This window comes from Lepisosteus oculatus, chromosome 6 (assembly GCF_040954835.1).
Source record: "Lepisosteus oculatus isolate fLepOcu1 chromosome 6, fLepOcu1.hap2, whole genome shotgun sequence".
Lineage (NCBI taxonomy): Eukaryota > Metazoa > Chordata > Actinopteri > Semionotiformes > Lepisosteidae > Lepisosteus > Lepisosteus oculatus.
The window spans coordinates 56,106,421-56,130,902 of record NC_090701.1 but is presented as its reverse complement, the minus strand read 5'-3'; the positions used below and the strand labels follow the sequence as shown (position 1 = coordinate 56,130,902).

Here is a 24,482-nt window from a genome sequence, read left to right as displayed (position 1 = left end):
CATTGTGTATTCTCATCGTGCATATTTTGTATATTTTTTCATTTGTTGTTGTCATTCAGTAAAGCACTTTGAGAAGCAACCTTTAAAGACGCTATATAAAATAATTATTTTTTAAGTCTCTTGGTTCATTAAATACAGTGACACTGGATGCTAAAATGCAGATTTGTTACTATTATTTTACTAGGAAAATCTAAGAGTTGGTGGATGATAATCCTTCAAATAAATGACATGGAGATACTGTGTGTTAAAGGTTCATAAAAACATCTCCATAGAACACAATATACAACAGCGTACAACACAGTACATCAGTTCATAAAACCCTGATGCACTCTGCAAAAAATAATAAATAATAAACCCAATCACTTCTGACACAAACCAGCACACAGCTTCACTGCATTGGGTGACCTCACTTTACCACTACTCTTTACACTCAGATTGAAGACAGTACTCTTTTACATTTTTAGGACTATATTGTGATGCCACAGGGAGCATGTTTACCACAGGGCATACAACCTGCAGGGTCCCGAACCACAGACATACCCTGAGACACACTGTTAAAAGCAACAGCAAGTTTTTATTTATAAGAAAAATGGGGCAAGTGACAAACTAAAATAAAGCCTAGCCCTTTCTTGGGCATCTGGTTACCTGTGTTCTCTGTTCTAAATCAGCTTGTAAAAGCAGATCTAAGTAAGACTAAACAAAGACTTCTAAATTACTCACACGGAGCTGTCTTCTTATTGAGCCCTTATGCTCTCCTTCAAATTCCCTGCTTCCACCAAATCATCATCTACGCTTCTTCTGGCTCAGCAGTCAACCTAAATAGGCTAGAATAGGGCAGTTCACTCCATTTTTTAAACGGTATCTCCAGTCTACCATTTCACTGAAGGTAACAGTCATCCTGGCTTCTCACTTCTCTCTTCCTTGGAGCGTAAAGGCATGTGCCTCCATATTCAGAGACACCTTCCCCCAAGCCATTTGATGTTGAATTCTACCTCTACCACTGATTTGCACCGATGTTATTTTTTTTTACACTGCTTGTGCAGAGTTTTATATTATAAGCTGAGTGTTATTTAACTTTGTTGTATGTCTTTGTATTGGAGCATACGTGCAAATACAGTACACTGAACTCTTTCAGTAAGGAAGAAAATGTCTGTGAATTGTTATATACTTAAGGATACCGCTTCTCAAGAGCTTCACCCCTCACAGCATTACAATATCAACAGAACAACACTTTTGTCAACAGAAAATAAAATGACAAAAAACAATCATGCATGTATAAGATAAGGCCGGGTGACACTTAAGTGGTTGCATGTTACCATACTGTAACATCATACATAACAAGAATGTGCAAGCTCCTCTCAGCAGCTGAAGTGAATTTTGCCATTCTACACCATATCTGTGTGAAAGGAATCCTGGATTGTTATTTTTTTTTATGTTCCGGCTTCATTCGAACTGGAAGAAAAGTTGCACTGAAACTGAATAGGAGAAAAGACATTTTCTTTATATCCAAGTCTGAATACAAAGACCCATCGAATGAAAAAGAAATGGGAAAATCAAATAAGCTATTAAAAAAGGGCAGTGGTTGGGGCAAATAAGCCAAATGTGGCTTCCTGCAGAAAGCCTGCAACCTAAACTGACACCAATTAGGAATCTCAGTTCCATGCTGCCAGATATATTTCAAAGTTGAATCATGTGACAGTAACCAATTACTTGAATTTGACTTTGCATGGACTGAATTGTGACCTGAAACCTAGATTTATTTTTCATGCAGTCTGATAGAAAGGATCTTACTTCTAATTTGGCCAGATGAAGGAACTGAACGGAGAGCATTTAAATCTCATTTGCCTGTCTTTTAATGCTAATAATCTCACTTCTCAAGCATCACTGCTATCGATCCACTGGACTTACATAGACAGCATCCTGGGGGAGCACTGTGATGGCCCTATATCTATACATCTAACTGATTTAAAATGGCTGTCAAGGTAGTCTTCCTGACCTTGCATGTTAATACAGGGCTTTCAGTTATTTTACTTTGAACAACATAAAGAACTAGTGAATAACAAGAAATGAATCTGATTTATATTAAACATTTTCAAAGAAAAGTGTGGAATTTTACATATTGAAAAGACAGTAACCCAGACAAAAATACTTTTAAAGACTACAGACAGTAACTGTGAAACAATGGCAGTAAGGTTTGAGCAGTGTGCTTTCAGAGGAGGTTAATTTTTAGAAGAAAGATGTATCACACCTCCAAGGCAAATATAAATGTATTCCAGTATTTCTTTCATTTTTTCATTCAGATATAAATCCTCTGTTGCTAGGTATAGAGCCAAGGATTGCAACATCTAGGGCAAAACCAAGTTGTGCAAACACAGTAATCGCATAACTCTGAAGGCGTATGCTATTTCTTACAATAACCTGATATCAACTCAAGATGAAGGCTAAGGAACAGATTATTCATCTCCACAAATTTCTGAAGGTAATGCTATTTTTTATATCAAAACTGGAGAATAACCTAATACTATTATCATGAGCAAAGCACTAAGTACAGTAATATTAAAGGGACAATCATATTAAACCGAAAAATTCACTGTTAGCTCACATTCTGTCATCCCAAAGCCATGTCACTGCTTGAACAGTCTTACTTTTTTATACTTAAACTGATTAATTTTAAAACTGAACAGCTACTATCAAGCTCAGCAAGCGCAGGCAAATTTCTAAATAGCTTAAATGTCTTTGTATACTCTTTATCCTTATATTTGTGTTGACATGTTGCTGGAATAAACAACGAATACAAAACAAACAACTAAAATATTTTATATAGCATCTTTCATGGTACGCCATCTGAAGAAGCTGTACAATAAGAGAGACTGGTATACACAAATTAAAATAAACTAAGCATTTAAACACCCGAGTAAAACAGAGTGAGTTTTTAGATTTGAAGATTCAGAGAGAGATCTGCTGACTTTCTAAAATCTGATACTGCTGGGAGATCTGTATTGGAGCATCAGAACAGACCGCATAGACTCCCAGCTTTTGGAGCCTCGTAAACGTCAAACCTTTGGAAGGTTTGGTGTCTATGTTACCATCATCAATAAGGTTACTTCTCCATTCAAGATACAAAAGTAGCCAATTATATATGGCTGCTGAAAATGAACAATCAAGTGGGACTGATCCATGCCAGAAATTGGACAAGGATTTTTCTGGCCAGGCTTATGTTGCAGGAGATAACATACAGAATGTTCTTATTCAATGGCTAAAATGCTAAACAGTGTTCTCAATTTCAAGCTTTCAACCTCTGTTTTCCTGTGTACCATGTAAACATCAGGCTTACAGCAGCTTCTCTTGGCACTTCAAACAGAAAAAGGATTGTGGACATGGTGAGCTGAATATCAGAAATTACTGTAACACTCTGCTACTGACGTCTGGGTTACTAATCTTCTTTAAGGAACATCATCTCCCTGGTATATATAATTGGGTAAAATGTTTCTTTCTTCAGAAACCCTTCAAATGAAATTCACCATCATGCATTTTATGTAATTCTATATAATCATAATGAAGGAAACCCGTTTGCACTAACATAACGTATTTCATATATTTTATATATCATTTTACATAAGAGGCACCATGGCCTATCCAAAAAAAATACATCTCTTACCATTGTCAGCCTTGTAGTAACCAAAGTAGAACACTGATTTAAAATTCAGATATATTCTGATTATTTTTACTAGTCCAATCAGTATGGGATTATAACATCTGTGAACCTGAAATCACAGCACAGCTGAAGTTCACCCCCTTGGAACGTCAGGTAAAGATGTCTCATAGCACCATTAAAGAACTTCGGTAAAAAATGATGGTACTCAACTGAATTTTAAAATACAAAACTCCTAGAAATCAGAAATAATGGACTTTTAAAAAGATTCATTTTATTAAATCTCTTCATTTGAGAATGGTAATTCCAGAAAGGCAATAGTAAGGTTATACAAAGGCTACAAAATCTATCAAGATAGCCAGCCTAGGATAGAGGCACACTGCTAACCAGTAAATAATTAATGTAAAAATATATGTTAATGGACACAGTGAGGCATTTTTTACATATTTGTAGTATGATGCACATCCTCCAATGTATCCAACCACCCAATGACATTAAATCTTAGTTACACACCTTAAAAGCGATTTTATTCTATTAGTATGTGAATTAATTACCTATCAACATAAGTCTCTTGTGAAGATATGAAAACAGTAACATTTTTCTGTGTGTAAAAAAAATAAATTAATAGCATTTTATTCATTAGGCCTAATTATAATATATTTTCTGGTGAAAATGATAATAGGATTATACAGTTTACTATTGAAACATTCTGAAGTGGGTTAAAACCACTGCTAATATCTTAAAAGCCAAATCCCTCTTTAATCTATAAGAGAATGTTTCCAGTAGTAAATAAAAAATAGCCTTTCATGGCTACTAATGAAGGCTCAAACACTTCAATGCAAATTAGAATTAAGATGTTAAATTAGCGCTTTAAAATAATGACACTAGGAACTGAGATGACGTAAATTTCATACTACATTGAAAAGGAATCTGACCAAATCTTCAATTCAACTGTAAAGAGCTGAGGGATGTCAAAACTATGACCCGGTGAAATATGGAATCGTGAACAGTTGTAACTCAGTACTGAAACTGCATGGTTCTCATTCATTCACTCAACAGCACAGAGCACACAACTAACGTGCAAAAAACAAGAAATGACAATGAGAGGGTAATAGCATTTGTCCCACGTTTTTTCTGATGATGGTTGGTGCGATGATGAGGGGCACAAATCATCGCACAAGACATGGTGTAAAAAAATCAGTGCACTATGCTTACTTATGATGGCAATGGTTTCGATTAAACTGTAAATAAAGGTATCAATGTCGTGATCTGTAAGGTGCACATTTTGAAGTAACTCAATAATTTAATTTGAAAACAAGACATTACAAATATTTTACTTTAAAAAACATTCAGCTAGCTGTATGCATATTCATATTGTAAAAAGTAATGCAAGAGCTGACAAGTGTGATATGTATTCTGATTGTGACCTACAGAAAAATCCCTCCTGATGCTTGTTTGAGAAATGTGAATTTATGCATTAATCCATCCCAGAGCTGCAGGCGTTATTAAACAAGACCCTGCTGTAAAAGAGAATTACATACTCTACATTTACCAAAGTTAAATGTACACAGACCTCTGAAGTGTAAATCTCCCTGTTTATTTTGCACTAGACTGTAGAACTACAGTACTCAGGAAGAAATGGTATACTTTTAAGAAACTGCAAACTCAGCAATTTAGGAATTGAATGAGATGATTCCAAACCTGAAACAAGACAGGATAGGTGTTTGTGAGCCAAACACCTGAACACAAATGTCATTCAGAGCTACTATGGTGGCTTATGTGAATATTGCCCATTGTATTCAATATTCCACATTAGTATTTTCACTTTGACTTCAGTCAGCTCATTTATTTCCTTTTTTGTTTCAATCCCATCTCTATTCTGGCTATCCACAAATCAAATTAAGTTTAAAACAATGTTTTTAATATAGCTTCCCTTCTTTGTCAATGCACATTTATATTTGATACTAGTCTGAATTATTTTTAGTGTCACTAACACAATTAATCACTGCTTTGCTGTCAATTTGTTTAACTGAAAACAGGACGGCTATATAGGTGATTATGATAGTCACAAGCTGGTTTTAATTTTACTATTTGTTGAGTGGAATGCAAAAAACTTCGAGTCTCTTCGGCGTTACACATTGTAGGTGCTACTAATACAAATGCACTGCTCAAACCACAGCATTTTTACAAAATAACCACAGAGAATCTCAATGGCATTTATACTGCATGATATACTGTATTTCAGACAGACCTGATAGGAAACAAGTGTGCTGTAACTACAACAACGAAAGAACAAAGCATCTGGAGTTCCCAAAAGGGACAAACAGTATGTCGTGGTACCATGTGTGAATTTCTCTTTCGCGATACTGTGCACACTCCTTTGGGAGAAGAATATGGTGCAACACGGGAAACGCATGATTTTATTTCATCACAGCACAGTAATGCTTGTTTTCTGTAATATTACAATAAAGCCAAAAATATCAATTTGTTGTAAGAGCGTGTTCAATCCCCATTGACCACAACCAAGCACCCACACATGAAAGAAATTCAAAAGAGCCTGACCCCACTGGAGCTTCTGCTCTCTGGGGCTTTGTTCTGATCTTCAAAGGGCAAGTCCCTCTCAACTGGATCAATTGCACAAACAAGGGGAAAAAAAACAAAACACTTTCATTTTTCTTCTGCAATTGAACCTAATTAGAATTATATTAGAGACATAGAGGAAAGGGTTTAGATGCCTTAGACAGCCATCTCAATGCAATCCCCCTGGTCTTGGAAAACGCATTACAGTAATTGAAAAAAAAAAAAAGACGAGATGCATTGTTGGGACTGAAATCTCCTACCTGACAGGCGCCCCTCTGCTCTGCGCTGGTTTGAGCAGGACTGTCACTGTGCTGTCAGTCTGATTCAAAGGGGTCTCATGATCATAGCCCGGCATAGAGGGAGCTAAAAAAAAATAGGCAGCAAAATATACAAAAAGATTTTATTTTCCATAATGTTGCCTCTTACAACTGCCATTTCCGCTTTCCAGAAAAAAAGTTACAGCACACATAAGTGCTGCTTCCAAGATGAACTGCCTCATGCTGTTTTACTCTGGGTAGTCTTATTATTTAGTCCAGGACTAAATACTGTACCTGTACAAAATAATAAACCATTACTCAATTTTAGTATACTGCGTACTTTGATAAAACGGTTTCTTTGTAGGTAAGACACATTTTTCCATTTAGCAATAAGCATGAAGAGCACAAAATCAAACATCCTACAGTAACAATAATCTAAGTGGTATTCGACAGTAATCTAAGGTAACAAGAAATGTAAATATTGATATTTAGGTTCAATATTTGCTTTTAAACTGCTGCCCTTATTATGTTTGTGCTAAAATGTATAATTCAGGCAAAAAATTATTCAGGCTTTATCTAAACTCCACTCACTAATGTATAAGAGCAGTACACAGAAAAATATAAAATAAACGTGACACATACTCACTTACAGTACTTGCATTTCAAATCGGCACTTTTCTCAGTAGTAATATATCATTAGAAAAGTCCAGGACAGTACAGATTATTTTCTTTATGAACTATTTGAAAGCAATACAGGGGTTCTTATAAAATGTTTTAGGCGATTCCAGCAAATGAGTATCATGAGAATTGTACACTGTGGTGCAAAGGAGATGAAAACAAATAGAAATTCGACCATGCGTCATATTGATTCACAACACAGAGCTTTTAAAATCTGTTGTCTGAACAGGCCAGTCAGCTTTATAAGCATCCTATGAATCTGAACAGAATATGTGAAGGCACCAAGTATGAGATTAATATTTTCTTAAGGAAAAGTACAGTAAAATTATTTTTTTTAAATCTTACCTGATATCTTGGTGGTAAATTGAGTGATAACAGGAGGGCCAAAGCCCTTGGCAGTACTGGCTCTGATTGTGAATGAGTACGTTGATCCAGGATAGAGACCCACAAACAAGTGAGCAGTCTCATTTCCTTGCTTAAACACCTTCCCACTCTGGTTGGACAAGTCAAATTCTGGGTCAAAGGAGCTGACAGCCTTGTAGGAAATCTGTGTGAAGAACAACAAAGCCTTAAGATGGAATTCACCCAGAAAATCCTTTGGATATATGCTCTGTCAGACTTCAGTGAGATAAAGTGCCCTGCTTGTCCGGCACTCATGAAATTCTGTAACAAGGGTAAAGGGAAAAAAAAAGTGTGGGCTTTGGAAAAATTATCACAGAGCTATTGCGTCTAAGAAATTCTGAGCCACTCTCTGTCTGCTGGACAGCACTAAGCTTCTACTAATACTTTGAGGTTGTTTGACACTATAGTATCCTCTTCTTCTTTTAAAAGGAAAAAAATAAGTAAGGACTCGAATTAATAAAGCAATGGGCCAGGATTAATTAATCTGGATCACACTGATTAATTGCGACAATAAACGTTTGATGCAACTAATGCATACATACTTAATTTAAAGAAATCACACATTTAAAAAAGTCAAGATTCTTAGCATTACACATTCTTATTCCAATGAAAGAACAAAGGGAGTTTGAATGAGGCAGAACTGTTTCAATAAGGTGTGAAATGCTAAGATATTTGTAATTCTTCTTCATTTAAATGAAGTGACTAAAAACACTACATCATTTTTAGACATAATATAAGAAGTTATCTTCATTTTTAGAAGTAACATAAGAAACAGAATTCCATTAATCATTGAATGTTCTCAGTAATATAATGACAGAAAGGACCAATGGAGATGAATAAAATGATTATCAGGCCTGTGTTTTGTTTGTATTTTCGAACAATAATGCACAAATTATCTGCTTTGTCAAAATCAATATAGCAAGGAAGGCATCAAAAATACAGCACCTGTAGTATTCTTTTCAAAGTGTCATAAAACGACACCTGCAACCAGGACTGTATAAAACACAGCACTATTTTATCCCACTTCTATGGATTCCCTCAGGCACGTCTTTGTAAAAGAAATAATTCGTAGTTAAAGATAAACAACTGTATACGGATCATCCAAGAGCAGCTTAAACATTTTAAACTGAGGAATCACTAGATACACTACTGTTGAAAAGGCAAAAGCAGGACTGATTAATCTCTTTCATTTTTATAGGTTTCATTTAAGATAAGAGTAAAGAGTTTCAGCCTAAATGTTCTGCTCCTTCAACATTCTAGAGTGCTGCTTCAGAGAGGTACTGCCTGAAAGGAATAAAAATCACCTCCATGTGCACCATGAAGCAGCCCTGTCAACCCAGGGCACCATTCAAACAAACTCATACCAGAGCTCAAGAAAAAACAAAACGTCACTAACTGCAAAATAATACCCACGGCTGGCTACAGAACTTTCCAAAAGTGCTCAAACTCGAACGTGAACAAAATATAAGCAAACTAAACACAGAGAACTCTGCTAACAGCAATGTCATAAAAGGAAAAGATTTAACTGAGAAAGGTTACATGGAGTAATGCCAGTTTCAAACTGTTCTTAATGTGCAGGGGAAGAAAAATCTTAACAGTAGTAACTGATTTTAGCAAACTGACTTAATGAAGCAGAAAACCTTTGATTTGCTCATTTTTAAATGACAGTTTTTCAAAATGCAAGCAAAATTAATGGAGGATTAGCTGACAGAAAGAAGAACTTAAATGTAAGTATCTGACAGCTTAATTGGCTAACTTAAAAAAAACATTTTATTCCGGTACAATGAATCTTTTGAATACATGAAGTTTTAATATTGTATTGTGTAGACTTCGTCAATTAACTGAAAGATCAAATCAACAGAGCATTCAACTGAGTAACAGATAGGCTGATTTCACTGTACAAGTGGAAAGACTAGGGCTAGACAACTTTTTAAAATATCCATAATTACAGTATTGGATAAAATGGGATTCATCAGTTTGGCTGAATTCTACACTATACTGTATATCCAACATTAAAGGATAAGAAAAAAAGTGTTAAACTTTTTAAACTGTATTAAGATGATTTTGGTTTATTAAGACAACACTTCTGCACGATATTTATAGAACAGCTAAAACAGTTTAAACTTTTTAATATTTAATTATAAGTAATTATTCAGTATGAAGACCAATGTATGGAAAGTCTGAATTTACTGAAAATCCCCATTTATGTGAATACTGAACAATCCCATTACAAATTAATCCCAATAATATATACATTCATTGCTGCATGTTTATTGATTAAGCGATTGCCCAGTATGGTGTCCCAGCACTGTTCCTTCCAGACCATTATTTCTAAGACCCCTTGGCAGTGCTGTAGGTAGCGCCACCCTTTGAATGAGGGATTTATAAAAGGTACTTACTATGTCGGTCATTAAATTAGACTGTGGCACTGTTCGTAAGAGCAAGGGTGTTAACCCCAGCGTCCTAGCTAGATTCCCCTTTATTTTCTATCTCAAGTTTAAGGTTCTAGATGGTGAAGCAAATTATTGGAGTTACTGCTGCATGTTTCCTATACATTATCCAAGTGGACTTAACTAATTTTAAAGTCATCGGTCTTTCAGAATAAGTATTTGTAAATGTAGAGACTTAAATATCATACACTCAGAATCTACAATCACATGATGAATTCAGTAATAGGTTCACAGTTTAAAATAACAATAAAGGGGGTTCTTTATTGATAATGTATAACTTATTGTTTGTATTTTTTTGTGAAGGTGGGGATGTGTTCTTTATTTTTAATGGTATGTTAGCATTTAATTTATACTGTGTTCTGAAATAAAGTCTGCAATAGCTGCTCATGGGAAGAATTACCTCATACAGTGTAATAATTCCATAGGTCTGTGCAGGCTCCCTCCACTGCAGATAGATCTTTTCTTCAAACGTGCTTCCCTGAATGGATTCTAGAGGCACTGCACCAGGTACTGAAGGGAAAAAAATATTTGAAGAGTGTCGGCACAGAAAAGAGGACATTCAACACCAAGAACAAAGAGCCTGCTGCATCAGCTTAGCTAAAACCTCACATACATTGTCAAAAGGCTGGCAATTCAAAACCAATGTTTACCTCAAGCACATCTATCACAATAAACCTCCCTCCTCACCTTCACTTAAACAGGAGCATTTCAATGAAGTCCATGAGAACGTTTCTACAGTATTATGCGTGCTGGTCAAAGAGTATATACTGTATCTAAACAATATGGACTGTGTTCACTTGCTCTGTGCTGAGGGATTTTCAAAAGATTCTGTATTTCCACTTCTCCTGGGAATCGACTGCACCTTTGTAGTTCTACTTTCAAAGAATATCTGGAATATAGATTTCTAGAATCCTTTCTGCATTTTCACCCCTCATTCAAAAAATGAAGATTCAGCCAAGAAATTCTAAAAAAAAAAAAAAAAAAGGTTTGTCCTCTTGTATTCCAAGATACGGCATATAAATTTAGGATGTGCACGAATGGTCACTTGACAAAAGTTAAAAACAGGTTCGTTTTTGCTGCACACCAAGAATCAGTAAGACACGATTCAGTTGTTTCTTCAAATGTGTATAACAAATGGAACCAAAACAGCAACAACAAAAAAAGCCCTCCAAAACGGGAGTTCAAAGAAACCTTTTTTTTTCCCCCGTTTTTCTCCGTAGCCCCTCAGTTATGACGGCGCAAGTCTCTCACAAGTGACGAGCGGTTCGATTCCGATCTTACCATCTTCATCAGTCAGCACTTCCAGCTCCTGGCTCTCTCTCCGGCCCTCGGGATTGCTGAGCGCCAGCCTGACGCTGACGTTGGTGTAGGGAGACAGATCCCTGATGGTGTGCTGGGGAGAGGGGCTGCCGGGGTCCTGCCACACCTCCTCCCTGGCCTCCTCCTTGGCTCCGGCGCGGTAGCGGTACTGCACCGTCAGGTTGAAGCTGTGGCAGCGGGTCACGCTGTACCCAAACGGCTCCCAGCGCACGGTGATTTGTCTGGACTGGATGTCCACCACCTCCAGGTTCTTGGGCCCATGCATGGGATCTTAAAAAGAGGAAAAGAAAAACCCTGCAGTTAATATCTGGCTAAAACGTGTACCAGTGATACCGTTTGCATCTCACAATTTGCACACGTACAGTACTTTACTGGTAAGGGCTCTGGAAAAGCAAAGGCATCGGAGACTGTAAAAACATACCATAATTTTCATCTCGTACTGTAACCTCTGGCTTTCAAGTTATTATAAAGAAATACCTTCATACTAGAGGTTTACATTTATTTCTGAAGCCATCTTTTACTTATGTTGCGGTATTCCTGACAACCTCACAATGTCAGTTTACGAACAACCACTCATAAGACACACAAAAATAACTGCATTAAAACACTATATAAACTATTATAAAATACCATAAGAATGCAGAAAAAGAACTAAATGTGACCACTGTGAAGAATGACCTTACCGCATACAGACACTCCACAATACAGTAAATGCAGACTTTTATGCATACAGTGGGTTGCAATTGTCTGACACACAGTACCTGATATACAGGCTGCTTATCAGAACTGTACTGTGTATCCCCAAATTCTCAACAGCTCTAGTGGGACAGTCTATTGACATTTCACGGAGACGCTTCTCTGGGTAAATCTCATGGGTATGGGATTTTAGGAGTGTTCAAGCCTTTCTTTCCATCCTTTAACACCAAACCATCCACTAAGTAAGCAGTGGAATCCAATCTGTTTTTCCACATCTGTATTCAACAATAATTTTTATTCAATACTTACTATTAATAATGTTTAATATATTGAGCATCAAAGAATATTTACTGTGTAACTGTAATATTAACTGTGCCTACTGTGAAAGTCCTAGGCTAGTAGCGAGAAGCTATACTAATCATACATCTGTGATGCATACTTTCAAGGTTGCCTCTTAAGTCTCTTAAGACATCATCCCAGCTCATCCCAAATGATCCATGGGGTTAACGTGTGGAAAGTTATGTATTGGTACTGTACTGTCACATTAACATTTTGTAAGAACACTGCTGCTCCCACAAGCAGCAGAGGGACATGAACTGTCCTGCTGGAATGTTGTCATGTCAGTATGAGACCCAAGGAAAGGCAGGGCTTGATCGATGTAGGGCAGTGTTGTCTGGATACCATCAAACACTAGACGTCAACATCTGTAGCAACCCGGTATTCCTGCCTAGTCCATCAAGCTAAGACTTCCCCATTTTACATAACTAAGTATTAGTCTGCACATCTCACTGATGTCCATCAGGGTGACCAATACAAAACCTTCATTTATCGCTAAAGCAGACTTGGCTTCATCAAGAACAGTGTGCAGCTAAGTAGTAATCTGTATTAAGTACCGTAAAACCTTGATATCTGTGAGTTCTATATTTGTAATTTCATCTATTCGTGCAAGAGTTTTAGTGACCACTTCTTTAACATTCGCAGAACAAATTCGCTTATTTGCATTCTGCGCAATAGGAGAGTCAACGGGGACAGCCACTACAATTTGTCACTAAAGCATTAGATTTGCGATGCGTGTAGTGTTGTTATCAGAGTCATGTCTGCATCAGTGCTGTGTTGCGAAATAAAAGAAATGGTAAATAAAAATACTCTGTGGTCCTCTAAGGGCCACAGGCTATCAAAGTCTCAGTTTTTACAGAAGAGATCTTGTAAGAAAGAATTAGACACACAGCAGGAGCAGAAGCGTTGGCTGAGCTGGAAAGAAGTGGGCAAACAACTTACGGTACTTTTTTTGTCTGTTATTACAGTACTGTGCTTTAATGAACTTTAAGTTATTAAGTTTAACTAATACAGGTAAGTTAGAGTAGTGACCTATTTTGTTTGCACATGTGATAATGTGAACTATAGAGGGAAAATAGCGCTCTTAAAGTTTCCAGGGCTCATTTTCATTACAAATAATATCAATCACTGACTGTCTGAAATATCAGTTATAAAAAAATATTACTATGGAACTGTATGGTTTTGCAAGCCATGGGACTATACTGTATTTCCTCCATAACGTATTGAGTCCCGTATTCGCAAAGTCACCATTCACTCAGACTTCAATGCACCTAATCCTCTCAAATACCGAGGTTTTATTGTAAAGTGGTTCCATATTTCTTGATTTTCACCTACTGTAGCTTGACATTCAACAGGTTAAATCGCCTGTGCCCAATGGACTCTCTCACTAATGAGGTGATTTTGTGTTCATGCAACGACCAGAAAAAGCAATATCCAGAATTTGAATACTTATTTTTTCATAAAACTTACACGAAAGGAGTAATAATCCTTTCAATGCTCAGTATAAAAATATATGAAATGATAACATATTAAAACAACACACAGTACCTATAATACAAGTGGTGCAGATTGCCTGTATCTTTTGATGGAGGAGGATGACTAGGGTCACACTCTGCCCACGATAACGAAGGCAAAACCATTTCCCTCGGGAGCACGCTATGTGTCATATCAACAGCCAAGTCCAACAGTTCCTTCACAATCCCCCGATGCTGCCTGCAGCATATTTCATCTTCTCCTCACAGCTGGCTTTCACTGACTTTCAAGCATTGAAGCCTGACAGTTGCTGTGCTGATCCAAAGGACCTACAAGCCCATATTCCAGCCCCTGGCACTTTAACATCACGTCTAATCAGGGATCCTTGTTGCTTCCACATTCGACTCTGTTAATTCTCTAGGGGAAAGCAGCCAGAAAACAGAGTAATAGGATCAATTTTCATTCCAAGTTCAATTCACAGTCCATTTCTCTGGAACCTTACACTTTACAAATAGCTGGGCTTTTCAGAAACTCAATTTCAAGGACCCTGGGAGACATTTAAAAGCAATTTTAAGGTACCCACGTTGATATTTAAAATTCGAAGATGAGACAGGAAACGTAAGGTTTCAAGCCTCCAATTTGTTTCCTGCATGCTCTCATGTGCCAAGCATAAATAGTGGAGAATTAAAAAAATACAATACAAGGGACAAAAACAGAAGGGCACTGATCAGGACATTGTGCTTAAACAAGAAACGGATTATATCCTTAAAACACTCTGACTTGGAAGCTCAGTTACAGTCTGTGTAATAAAAAATAAAGGTAATATTTTCATGCAATTAGTCGGATTATGTTGAAGCAGTCAGGAAATGGATGGATATTAAAACATTATTTATAGATGAAGTACTGTTTTCGTTATTTTCTTGCTGGCAAGACTGACTCTTTCCTACTGTCGTGTTGGGAATACAGAAACTACAGATGCAACATCAGCATTTCTCTTCAAAATACACAAAAATGCATATTCCTTTATTTCCCCACAGCCGTGCAAACAAAAAATTTAATCTTATTTTCTCTGTCACCCTCACTTGAAATTAAAATGCCAAGCCTTAGTAGAGGAAGTGACTAGTGCAGCTCTGCGGGTTGTTAGTCCCATACCTTTATGCAAAGTGGTACAGTACCTATCATGCTGACTTTATTAAAACAGGCAACAGATCATTAGGGACAAGGCCACTAAAACACGTCTGTAGTATGGTAAGTCTACCTGTCAAGTAAGCTAAATTTTCACCCGTGTCCCAGCAGAACATAAAGTCACTACAGTACATACAGTATGCTGTTATTACACATCACATTACATTTCATTGGACTCAGGACAGAAGATTAAGACAAAAGGTGATGCAATATTAAATCAGGAATCACAAATAAAATAATACAGCTATATATACACATACACACACCTTTGAAACCGGGTAGTTTATTTACGTATACACTATGTTTGTACTAAGATGTTTATTAACGGTAATTAAAAACTAAAATGATTTTTAAAAGCACAATGTATAAAATTTTACAACTCATATCTTTTAAGTCCATCAGACACCTAGGTACGGCGCAAGAAACAAAATTGCGGTTAACGTTGTTGTTAGGACAAGGTGTCAACTCTAAACAGGCCACTTTCACATTCAGAACATTACATCTTTGACAAAGGTAAGATGTGAAAAGGCCTTTTATACCAATGTCAAAATCTTTGAGATTCAGAAGACTTACAGGTAACAATAGTATACAGTATGTATGCCATTCTTTGCCACACAAGAACCATTCTGCAACTTGAACTATAAATAATATTTTACAGGCCAACTAACGTAGTGGCCAGAAATGACGACAACTTCTGTGATAAATAATTAAACTGAGCAAGGAGAAGGGGTGGAAGGGCTAAGACTAGTATTTTGAACACACAATGCTGTTTTCCATTGTAAGCCTGTCTTAATTATGTTACACATTGGACAGTTGGTTGTTTTATCTACTGTTTTGATCAAGACAAAATTTACTGAGTCAAGTGAGAATTCAAAACAAACATTATTTTACCAAAAAGTTTTGATTTCTGCCTGACTATAATAAAGGCAATGTTGTGGGACCAGTTTTCATCAAATCTGGAAAATGATAAATAGGGCTAAATTAATTTACATATGGTAATTAAGGCACCTTTTCCTGTAGATGCATTGTGGCTGAATATAAACAAATGAATGTCGAGCAGAGCTGGGGATACTGTTCAACAAGATGAGAAAGCTTTCAGCATGCTGCACGCGGTTAATTGTCTTCTCTCTATGTCTAAGTGTCTGTCAGTCTATCTAATCAAATTTGCATGTAAAGTAGTAAAATTAACAAACAGTCTCTCCCCTCAGATTCATCATGTCTTGTAACACTGGGTTCTGAACAAGTACTGTATCTGCATATCAGTAAAGTTATTTATTATTTCCCGGTAACACATCCACACTTGTACAACAAAAAAAATATTTTTTTTAATTAAAGTATTTAACTTTAATACAAGTAGCTGCACTATCTTGTTATATACAGTATATACATATGAATCATTTTACAATGTAAGCAAATCGTTCCAGGATAGCTTCTTTCGTATTAGGACTTTAACTTGGATGAGGTTTTCTCACTGTTTTGACAATTAATTTGTTAAAATCAACCTTTACGGTACCAAAGAAAAAAGGCTCTACTGAAATACAGTAAGTAAAAAGAAGCTGATTAGAAGCCGATATATTGGGAGATATATTTCTATGCTGTGGCATTTATAGGTTATTGAGTCAATTAGAAAAACTGACATCACATATGTTTAGTAAAATAATTTTTGCCATGAATTATCAGATAATCAGACTTCAGTTGTAATCATGCGTAAGTACATGTGAACAGCACAAAAATATTTTAAATCTGAAAATGTCCAAGTATCTGTTTTATGAGGACCCTTCAAATTAACCTATATTTCTATATTTAATTTAATAAAAAATAATAATAAAAGTAATTCCTTGCATTTATACAGCACTTTCCCTCCCAAGGAATCCCAGAACACTTTACATACGGCAGAGGATCCCCTTCATCCAGGGTTGCAGAACAGTGCCCATCTACCCATTATGCACCAGCAGCCCCATTACAGAGTAGTTCACAGAGGAGAAAAAAACTATCACCACTTGAACAAAGAATGAGGAGGTCTGACTAAGAAGTTCTGGGGTGGAACTTGAATAAGACAGCACACTCTTACTCTTAGGACCAGAGCCATTGAATTTTAATGGCTACAAGTAGTAAGGACTTATGAAGACCAGCACCTCCTACATCACTGCAAATCTTTGGAAGCCTCCCATCTGCGTACTGACCGATCCCAGCCTTGCTTAACCACTCAGACATAACAAAATTGGGCTACAATGTCAAAGGTGCGACTATTTTAATACTGAATAACGCTGAGGTCAGCGATTAAGCATACTCCAAGCCTGAATGGGTGAAGAGTGAGTAAAAAGAGAAAACATGACACTTTTTTAGGGAGTTGAGAGAGGTTTGCACATTTTAATGCACGAGGAATGCAAGAACATTTGCAGCAATAAAAAGGGTGGGAAGACAATGACTAAGGCACTGCTTTCAGCTCTGTGGGAAAACCTCAGCCTTGGCACTTGCTATCTGCTTCATGTCTTTGGAAAAGATTAAGCACTAAAACAATCGGGCAGACATCCACAATAAGATTGGTAACAGTTGTATGGCTACAAGAGACTGCTGCCTCTTTGAAGGTGATACCTGTTTACACTTTCTTTTTGTTTTCAGGCAACATACAGCACTGGACTGTCCCCTTTCACTGTTGGCAAAGAGTTACTTTTTGATTCAGAGGGGTCACTTTTGGAAAATAAGCATGGCAAAACAATTTGTCATAAATATATTTAAAAAGTATGTCATAGAAGATCACATCTTAGAAAATCATTAATATTTTTCCTTCCTTGCCATGGGCGTATATAAATAAAAATGAATTTAAAAAAAACACTGAAAATGTCTGCAACAAAGACTGAAGGATGATATCATATAATCATAAACAAATGTTCTGTCTGTTACCCAAGGCCTGAAAACAGGGATGAATGTGTCAGTTCAATTTCTTGTGTGTTCGAATTACTTTCTCACGCTGTAGTCGCACAACAAAAAACAAAAACACACAAAATAGCTCATGACAGTACTTGGGCAACATCAGGTGATATGAGAAAAGAGTGTTTCTTTCTTTCTTTTTCATGAAGGTTGTAAGACAACCAGTTCTGGTAGGCAAGCGAATTAAAACAAAAAGTGAATGGCAAAGAAAGCCTTTTTATAAAAGTTAAGAAGTTATAAAATAATATTGTGAAAAGCATACATTGGGCAAAAACATTTTTCCATCTGAGTGGTGTCGCGAGTAAGCGGTATCAACGGGTTAGAACAGATACGTTGTGCAACTAGGAGGCTTGTTTTTTTCGTGGCTCTTGTGCCAGCAAGAACATCCCCAGTCGGCATCAGCAGTCAAAACGGCCCTCACAGTGATGCACAGGTGAATCTGCCATAGGTACGTACCAGCATTTCACAACAGCCACTGAATAGAATGTCAGGCCAAAAATTAGCTATACAGCCCTTAGGTTTTGACAAATGACGAGTTGTTAAAGATGTTAAAAGATTAGTAAAATGGATGGTCATCTCTCTAGTTAGTGAGTCTAATGTACTAGTTATTGATCAATACATTCTTTGGCCTCTATGGTGCCTCCAGGTGAATTGGTTAAGGAGGTTGCTCTACCTCAAGTTCAGGTGCTGCGCCCACCATTTCATTAACCTAACAGTTCTTCCCCTTGTTGCATCTTGGAAAGAGTCTGTTGGCACCATTCCACTCCTGTCCTTAGAGGAGTGGAGCAGAATCCCACAAGACTCTATGAACATCTGGACTGGGAGCTGAGAGAAAGCCTTAATATTTTACTAAGCTACAGAGGTGCATGGCAGTAACTATACAACACAATACACCGAGGAGTGCTCATTTCTCTTCTCAGACAAAGCTTTCAAATCTTAGGAACATGCATAATTGCATGTTATTTTTCTCAACGAAAAGCAAAAGCACATGGCTCATCTTACCACACTGTTGTTTGTGTCACAATGTGTTCACACTGCCCAGAGTGTGTATTTCTAAATCTTTAGCAGTTAAGAATATACAATACTGTATACACAAATGTAAAAACTTGATGATAAACCTTCATGTAATAAAAAAGCAATGTGATTAGAACTTTGGGAATCAAAGGATAATAGTACTGTATATAAGAGATGAGAAAGAAGGACAAGATTTTGAACAGTACAAAGATGATAGAACAGGAATCCTATAATTTGATTCCATAAAACGGTTTTGATCAGTATTGATTCGTGTAAAACTGACAGTGTACTGTACATAGGTCTGTAGCGTTTTAACTGATATTAGGATACTGAAAAAAAAACAAATGTAAACTACCAGAGATGTTTTTTAGAGAGCTAAGAAAGTTTTAACACTTTCTATCTAGACATAACAAACACTGCCTTGTTTAATAGAAAAATCAGTGATTTTGACGAACTGGAATGGAATTAAGGTACCAGTAGTGCCAAGCACTTAAGCAGGACGAAATAAAGCAGTAAGAATGTAGCTCCCTACCCTCAGAACTATAGATTACATCAGACTTTACATTAGGGGGGTATCTCCTGTTGATATCCTGCCATACATCAGAAAGAAAGCCTTATCTTTGAGTGATTCACCAATGCACAATTGTTTTCATTGTACCCATATCATTGGTTCATCTCACTCATCATTAAAAAATGTATAAAGGATATAATTGTATGTATTAAATAAAACAATATTAATGCACACCTTATATACTGTATAACTCTCATTTGACACTATAAGAACTTAACAAAATTCAATGTGGGTACATTCAGCATACAGTAGGTGCAGAGACCTGTTGGGACATAGGTCCTGCCACATGTACAGTAGTGTAAATGTTGTACAAGAATGAAAACCATCAGAGGAAAAACTCCTAGAAAACATGAGCACTTGTTTATTTACACACTAAAAACGGGTCAAAACAGGTTAAACAATGAAGAACCCTCATGGAATCACTCCAGTTTTGAGGTCACTTACTGTGGCTACCAAACAGATTTGCAAGTCTTATCTGGATCACTCTACGTTCTTAATAAACATGACAAAATCTCAGATAATTAAGTACCTACTGTAGGATCATTTGCAGCCATTTAAAAATCATGAATCACGATAATTCTTCTGTTTTTCAATTATTGTTAGTGTTTATTCTGTGATGTAAAAAATGTCCTCAAATGAGCCAAATTAGAATCTAAAGATTGTTGTAAAGGCCAAGTATTTGAAACCTAAGCTATGAGATCCAGTCAGGAAGTAGTTTATTTGCCTCCTGCATTTTCATTCAGAAAACATTAAATTCATTATTTCCTCAATCACCTTGTTTTTAAAATGTAATACTAAATCTCATGTATTTTTAAAGAAATAGGTTTAATTAACTGAAAATGATAGGAACTCCAAGAAACAGCATGGAAAAATAAGTAAATGTTAACATTTTAGCCCAATGTCACTGAAGATACACAGTCCAAGCTCCCCTGAAAAAAAAGAGAATACCTACACATCTCGATATGCAAAACAAAATAAAAGGCATTAAAAACTTAAAATGCTACCTTAACATTTGATCTCTACAACGCTTTAATAAAGATGATTAAAACGTCCTTTGACAACACTTAAAACTGAAAGACATTAGCAAATTAAACAGCAATGGCATTTCTTTCAACCTCCCAAAGGTTTATGTGCAATAACACCAAAGCAATAAACCAGTTTTTCTCCACCTGAGCACCGACATCTGGTGCCAAACACCAGTGCAATTTAATCTCAATTTGTAAGATATTACAAAGCTAATCCTGTAGCTCAAGATAAAAAACTAGGCAACATACAAAAATACAACACTTGTATCTGAATTCTGTTGCAGTACGAGTCGTCAAAGAAAATAATAGGACACATCACATACATCCTTCAGCTTGCTACGGTTGGCATAAAAATTAATGATTGGTATTATAATTAATTTATTTGGCTGTGGCTTTAATCCAAAGAAATTTCCATTTGTTCACATTTATGCAGCTGGAAATGACATTGAAACATTTGGAGTGAGGAACTTTGCTCAAGGGTACAACAGCTGTGTACCACTCAGTGTTTGAACCCACAGCCTTCCTGTTGTGAGTCCAGGGCCTTTACTGCACATCACTGCCAATATGATAATGATAAGTTTAGGTTTTACTTCACATTACAGACCATCTTTTTCATAATTATCAGACAGTGTTGATGCATTGAATTTAAAACACATACTTTTTAAGTACATAATCATTAAGTATACATTAAGTATATAATCGTTTGTAGAATAGTGAAAGTATCTTTAAACATATGGGGAAGAAAGGCAGCTGAATTAAGTTAATAGACTGTTATTTTCCCTGTAAATACTACTGTGTGTGATATTCCATTGCAACAAAAATGGTGTGTACAGAAAAACGTGATTATTCAGTACTAGAATAACCTTTGTCTTACAGTAGATACAGTAGAAGCCACATTGCACTTAAGAGTATCAGAATAAACAGGAATATGATTAATGACTTGGTCAAGGATTGCGTTAAGAATGACCAGTTGTACTTAAGGTAGTGAACAAGCTGTCTCATTATATTTTCTACTAGTATTAGTAGCAGGGTGAATAAGGAGAGCTCTTTACAACAAAGAGCTAAGTAGAGTATTATATATATGTACAGGTAGCTACTAAAGCAGCCTTTAAGGCTTACCAAACTGAAATTTGCCATCTTTTCTCTGTTAACGTCTAATAGAGTTATTATTGTGGTTCCCCGTGGAATGATTTGCCCTTCAAACTTCCCAGACACATGATACCCCAATCTAGATAGATACCTGTATTTCATTTTCAGACATTGATTTTCTACCTTCCTGTCTCTGTAATTCATAGTGAGAAAGTGTAGCACTGCTAACAATCTATCGATTAGGTGAACCTCAATTTTTTCTGAAACTTTACAAGACAAATCATTGTTGATCGGCACAAAATAGCCTAATACTGTTCCAAGTGTGAAGCAAAATGCCCTCTGTAGTTGCAACAATAAAGCCCTGGTAAACAGCATCTTGTGTACGTACTGTATAGTTTCACATAAAGTATAATACATAAATGTACCCACATTTCATAAAGTGAGCATATACATTTGTTGATTATTAGACTACCACTGTTCCTTGGAATAAAAAACAGAGCTAAAATCTGTTTGTCTGAAAAAGGAATGCTTGACCGATTAACAAAGACAGCAAAGTTACAACCATTCTCTGCTTGAGCAGTGAAGATCACCTAGTAGGTGTTGGCACGACTGAAGGTGGCATGTTTGTGAGCGTGATGACCATCATCGCCATCAGCGTGTGGAAATCAGGAAACCGCCTCAGTGAGACCAGGGCTGTGTCCTGGGGTGTGGAATTCCAGCACACTGGCCCAGATCATGCCCCTCTGATCTACTGCAGCACAGTGAACGACCCACAGAAGGAGTGTACTGTACTTGCCATCTGCATTAAAATATTCTGCAAACCCTGCACAGAAGTAATGACTGCTGAGAGGTTAACATGCCACCTTTGGTGGGCCAGAACATGTCTGTAATAGCAGCAAAGGGAACTGGTGGAGAGATTTATCATTGTAATCATCTTTCTAACTGTGGCGTTTTTCAGTCCAGTTAATGGAATAGTGGAAATTCCATCAGTGGGAATTGCAAATTAAGTATGCTGAGATACATGGAACAGAGTCCACTTTTACAGCAGGACAATGTAAGAACACAAATTACAATGGCATGATGTCAAGCAAACTTCAAGATCTTCTGGGCAGCTTTTTCTCCTGTCCAATGTCATCAACAGCAAATAACACAGAACTGATCAGCTTTTGCCAGATGACTACACATAAGAGTGGCAGAACATACCACAGTAGTCGATCAAAAACCTGAACACAAATGTTGCAGGATTTTAAGTAATCAGACAGGTTGTACCCAACACTAAACTTGTAATATTTTCATTTGCCTTATACAGTATTTTACACATTTTCATGTCATGCTTAAGACTGAAAACATTTTCTCTTGTGATTTATATTTGTATTAACATTTTCAGTAATTTAACACATACTTAACATATTTCATGAAATCTATTAGACCCAAATGTTGCTTTACTTTTGTGCATTTAGTGTATCACCAGTGCATCTACTGTACACGTAACAACAAAACTGAAAGAGCTGAGTTATATTAGACATCACAGCTGAGAATTACACATTCTTTGTGAAGAAGTGAAGGGATTTGGTTTTACTGAGATGGCATTCCATCCATATACAGGATTTATCAAATAAAGTCTCTACTTTTACACTGCAATTAAATTCCAGTGATTATCAAGCGTCTTGTATACTGTAGCTGTGTTCTTAATACAAATATAAAATACATGGTCCTCCTAACATCTCTTAGAAAGAACCTAAGAAAAGTTATAAATGAGAGGGGCCCATAATATGCAATCAAGTAAGGTCAATCAATCAATTCTGGCGCACTATGGCTGCCGTCGCATCATCCAGGTGGATGCTGCACATTGGTGGTGGTGGAGGGGAGTCCCCATTACCTGTAAAGCGCTTTGAGTGGAGTGTCCAGAAAAGCGCTATATAAGTGTAAGCAATTATTATTATCAATTACACTGAAGATTCTGTTAAAATACACTACAGACACTGCATTTAAAGTGAAGCACAAAATCGCAATAACTGGATAATTACGTGATGAAGTATTTAAACTTGTCCAGCCCTGTCAATAATTCTAACATGAGATTTTTCTATACTATGTATTAATCTGGTACCTAAAGTGAAATGGATCATACATCTTATCCGCAGTTAGATGAACCATTCAACAGCTCGATAGACAACCTTTGCCAAAAATGTTAAGTACTGTACAATACTGCACGATAATTAAAGACTAGCCTAGAGTCTTAATATTCACTTCTGTAACGCAGGAACATTAACTGCAGGTTTAAGGGAGGGTATGATTCCAGATCTCGATTTACTGTTATACAGAATAACGCAACAGCTGCAAAATGTGAGCATGGTAAGACAGTGGTAACAATACCCAGAAACATGAAGTTTCATTTCAGTTTTCATTTCAGACAGTTGCTGCAGGGAGGCTGCCCTGAAAAGTGACATGACCTAAGCTTGCTTCCACATACAGTAGATTAAAGGTGGTTATTTCTGTAGTCTTCTGCACTACACCTGTAACCTGTTATGGGTGTGCAAGTGTGACATTTTAAATGCATAATGAACCAGTACTGACCACTACTGATCGCTATTGCAATCGCAGCCTTAGCTTGCAGCCATGTTTTGGCTTCACTGCTTTTCCTTCATTTAGTCAGTTATTCCAAAGACATAATTAATTATTTTGAATTTGTACACTCTTACAACAATTTTGTATGATTACTGGATAACATGGAATATAATATAGACGTTACTGGTACAAATTTTAATTGTATTTTGTATGTGATGTCCTACTTACGCAGGACTTTACACAAGGTTTTCACACATA

The 24,482-nt window shown here is 36.6% G+C and overlaps 1 protein-coding gene across 7 annotated transcripts in view; it reads right to left on the bottom strand.

Moving 5' to 3' along the window:
• Positions 1–24,482, bottom strand: part of ptprma (protein tyrosine phosphatase receptor type Ma) — a 238,809-nt gene that overhangs the window by 86,982 nt on the left and 127,345 nt on the right. For all 7 annotated transcript variants that reach the window (XM_069191608.1, XM_069191610.1, XM_015353612.2 and 4 more), the window contains exons 8-11: positions 11,301–11,609; positions 10,420–10,529; positions 7,513–7,714; positions 6,493–6,595 (exon numbers count right to left, since the gene is read on the bottom strand). In XM_069191608.1, coding sequence (XP_069047709.1) covers positions 6,493–6,595; positions 7,513–7,714; positions 10,420–10,529; positions 11,301–11,609 — 724 coding nt within the window. The remainder of the gene's footprint in view (positions 1–6,492; positions 6,596–7,512; positions 7,715–10,419; positions 10,530–11,300; positions 11,610–24,482) is intronic.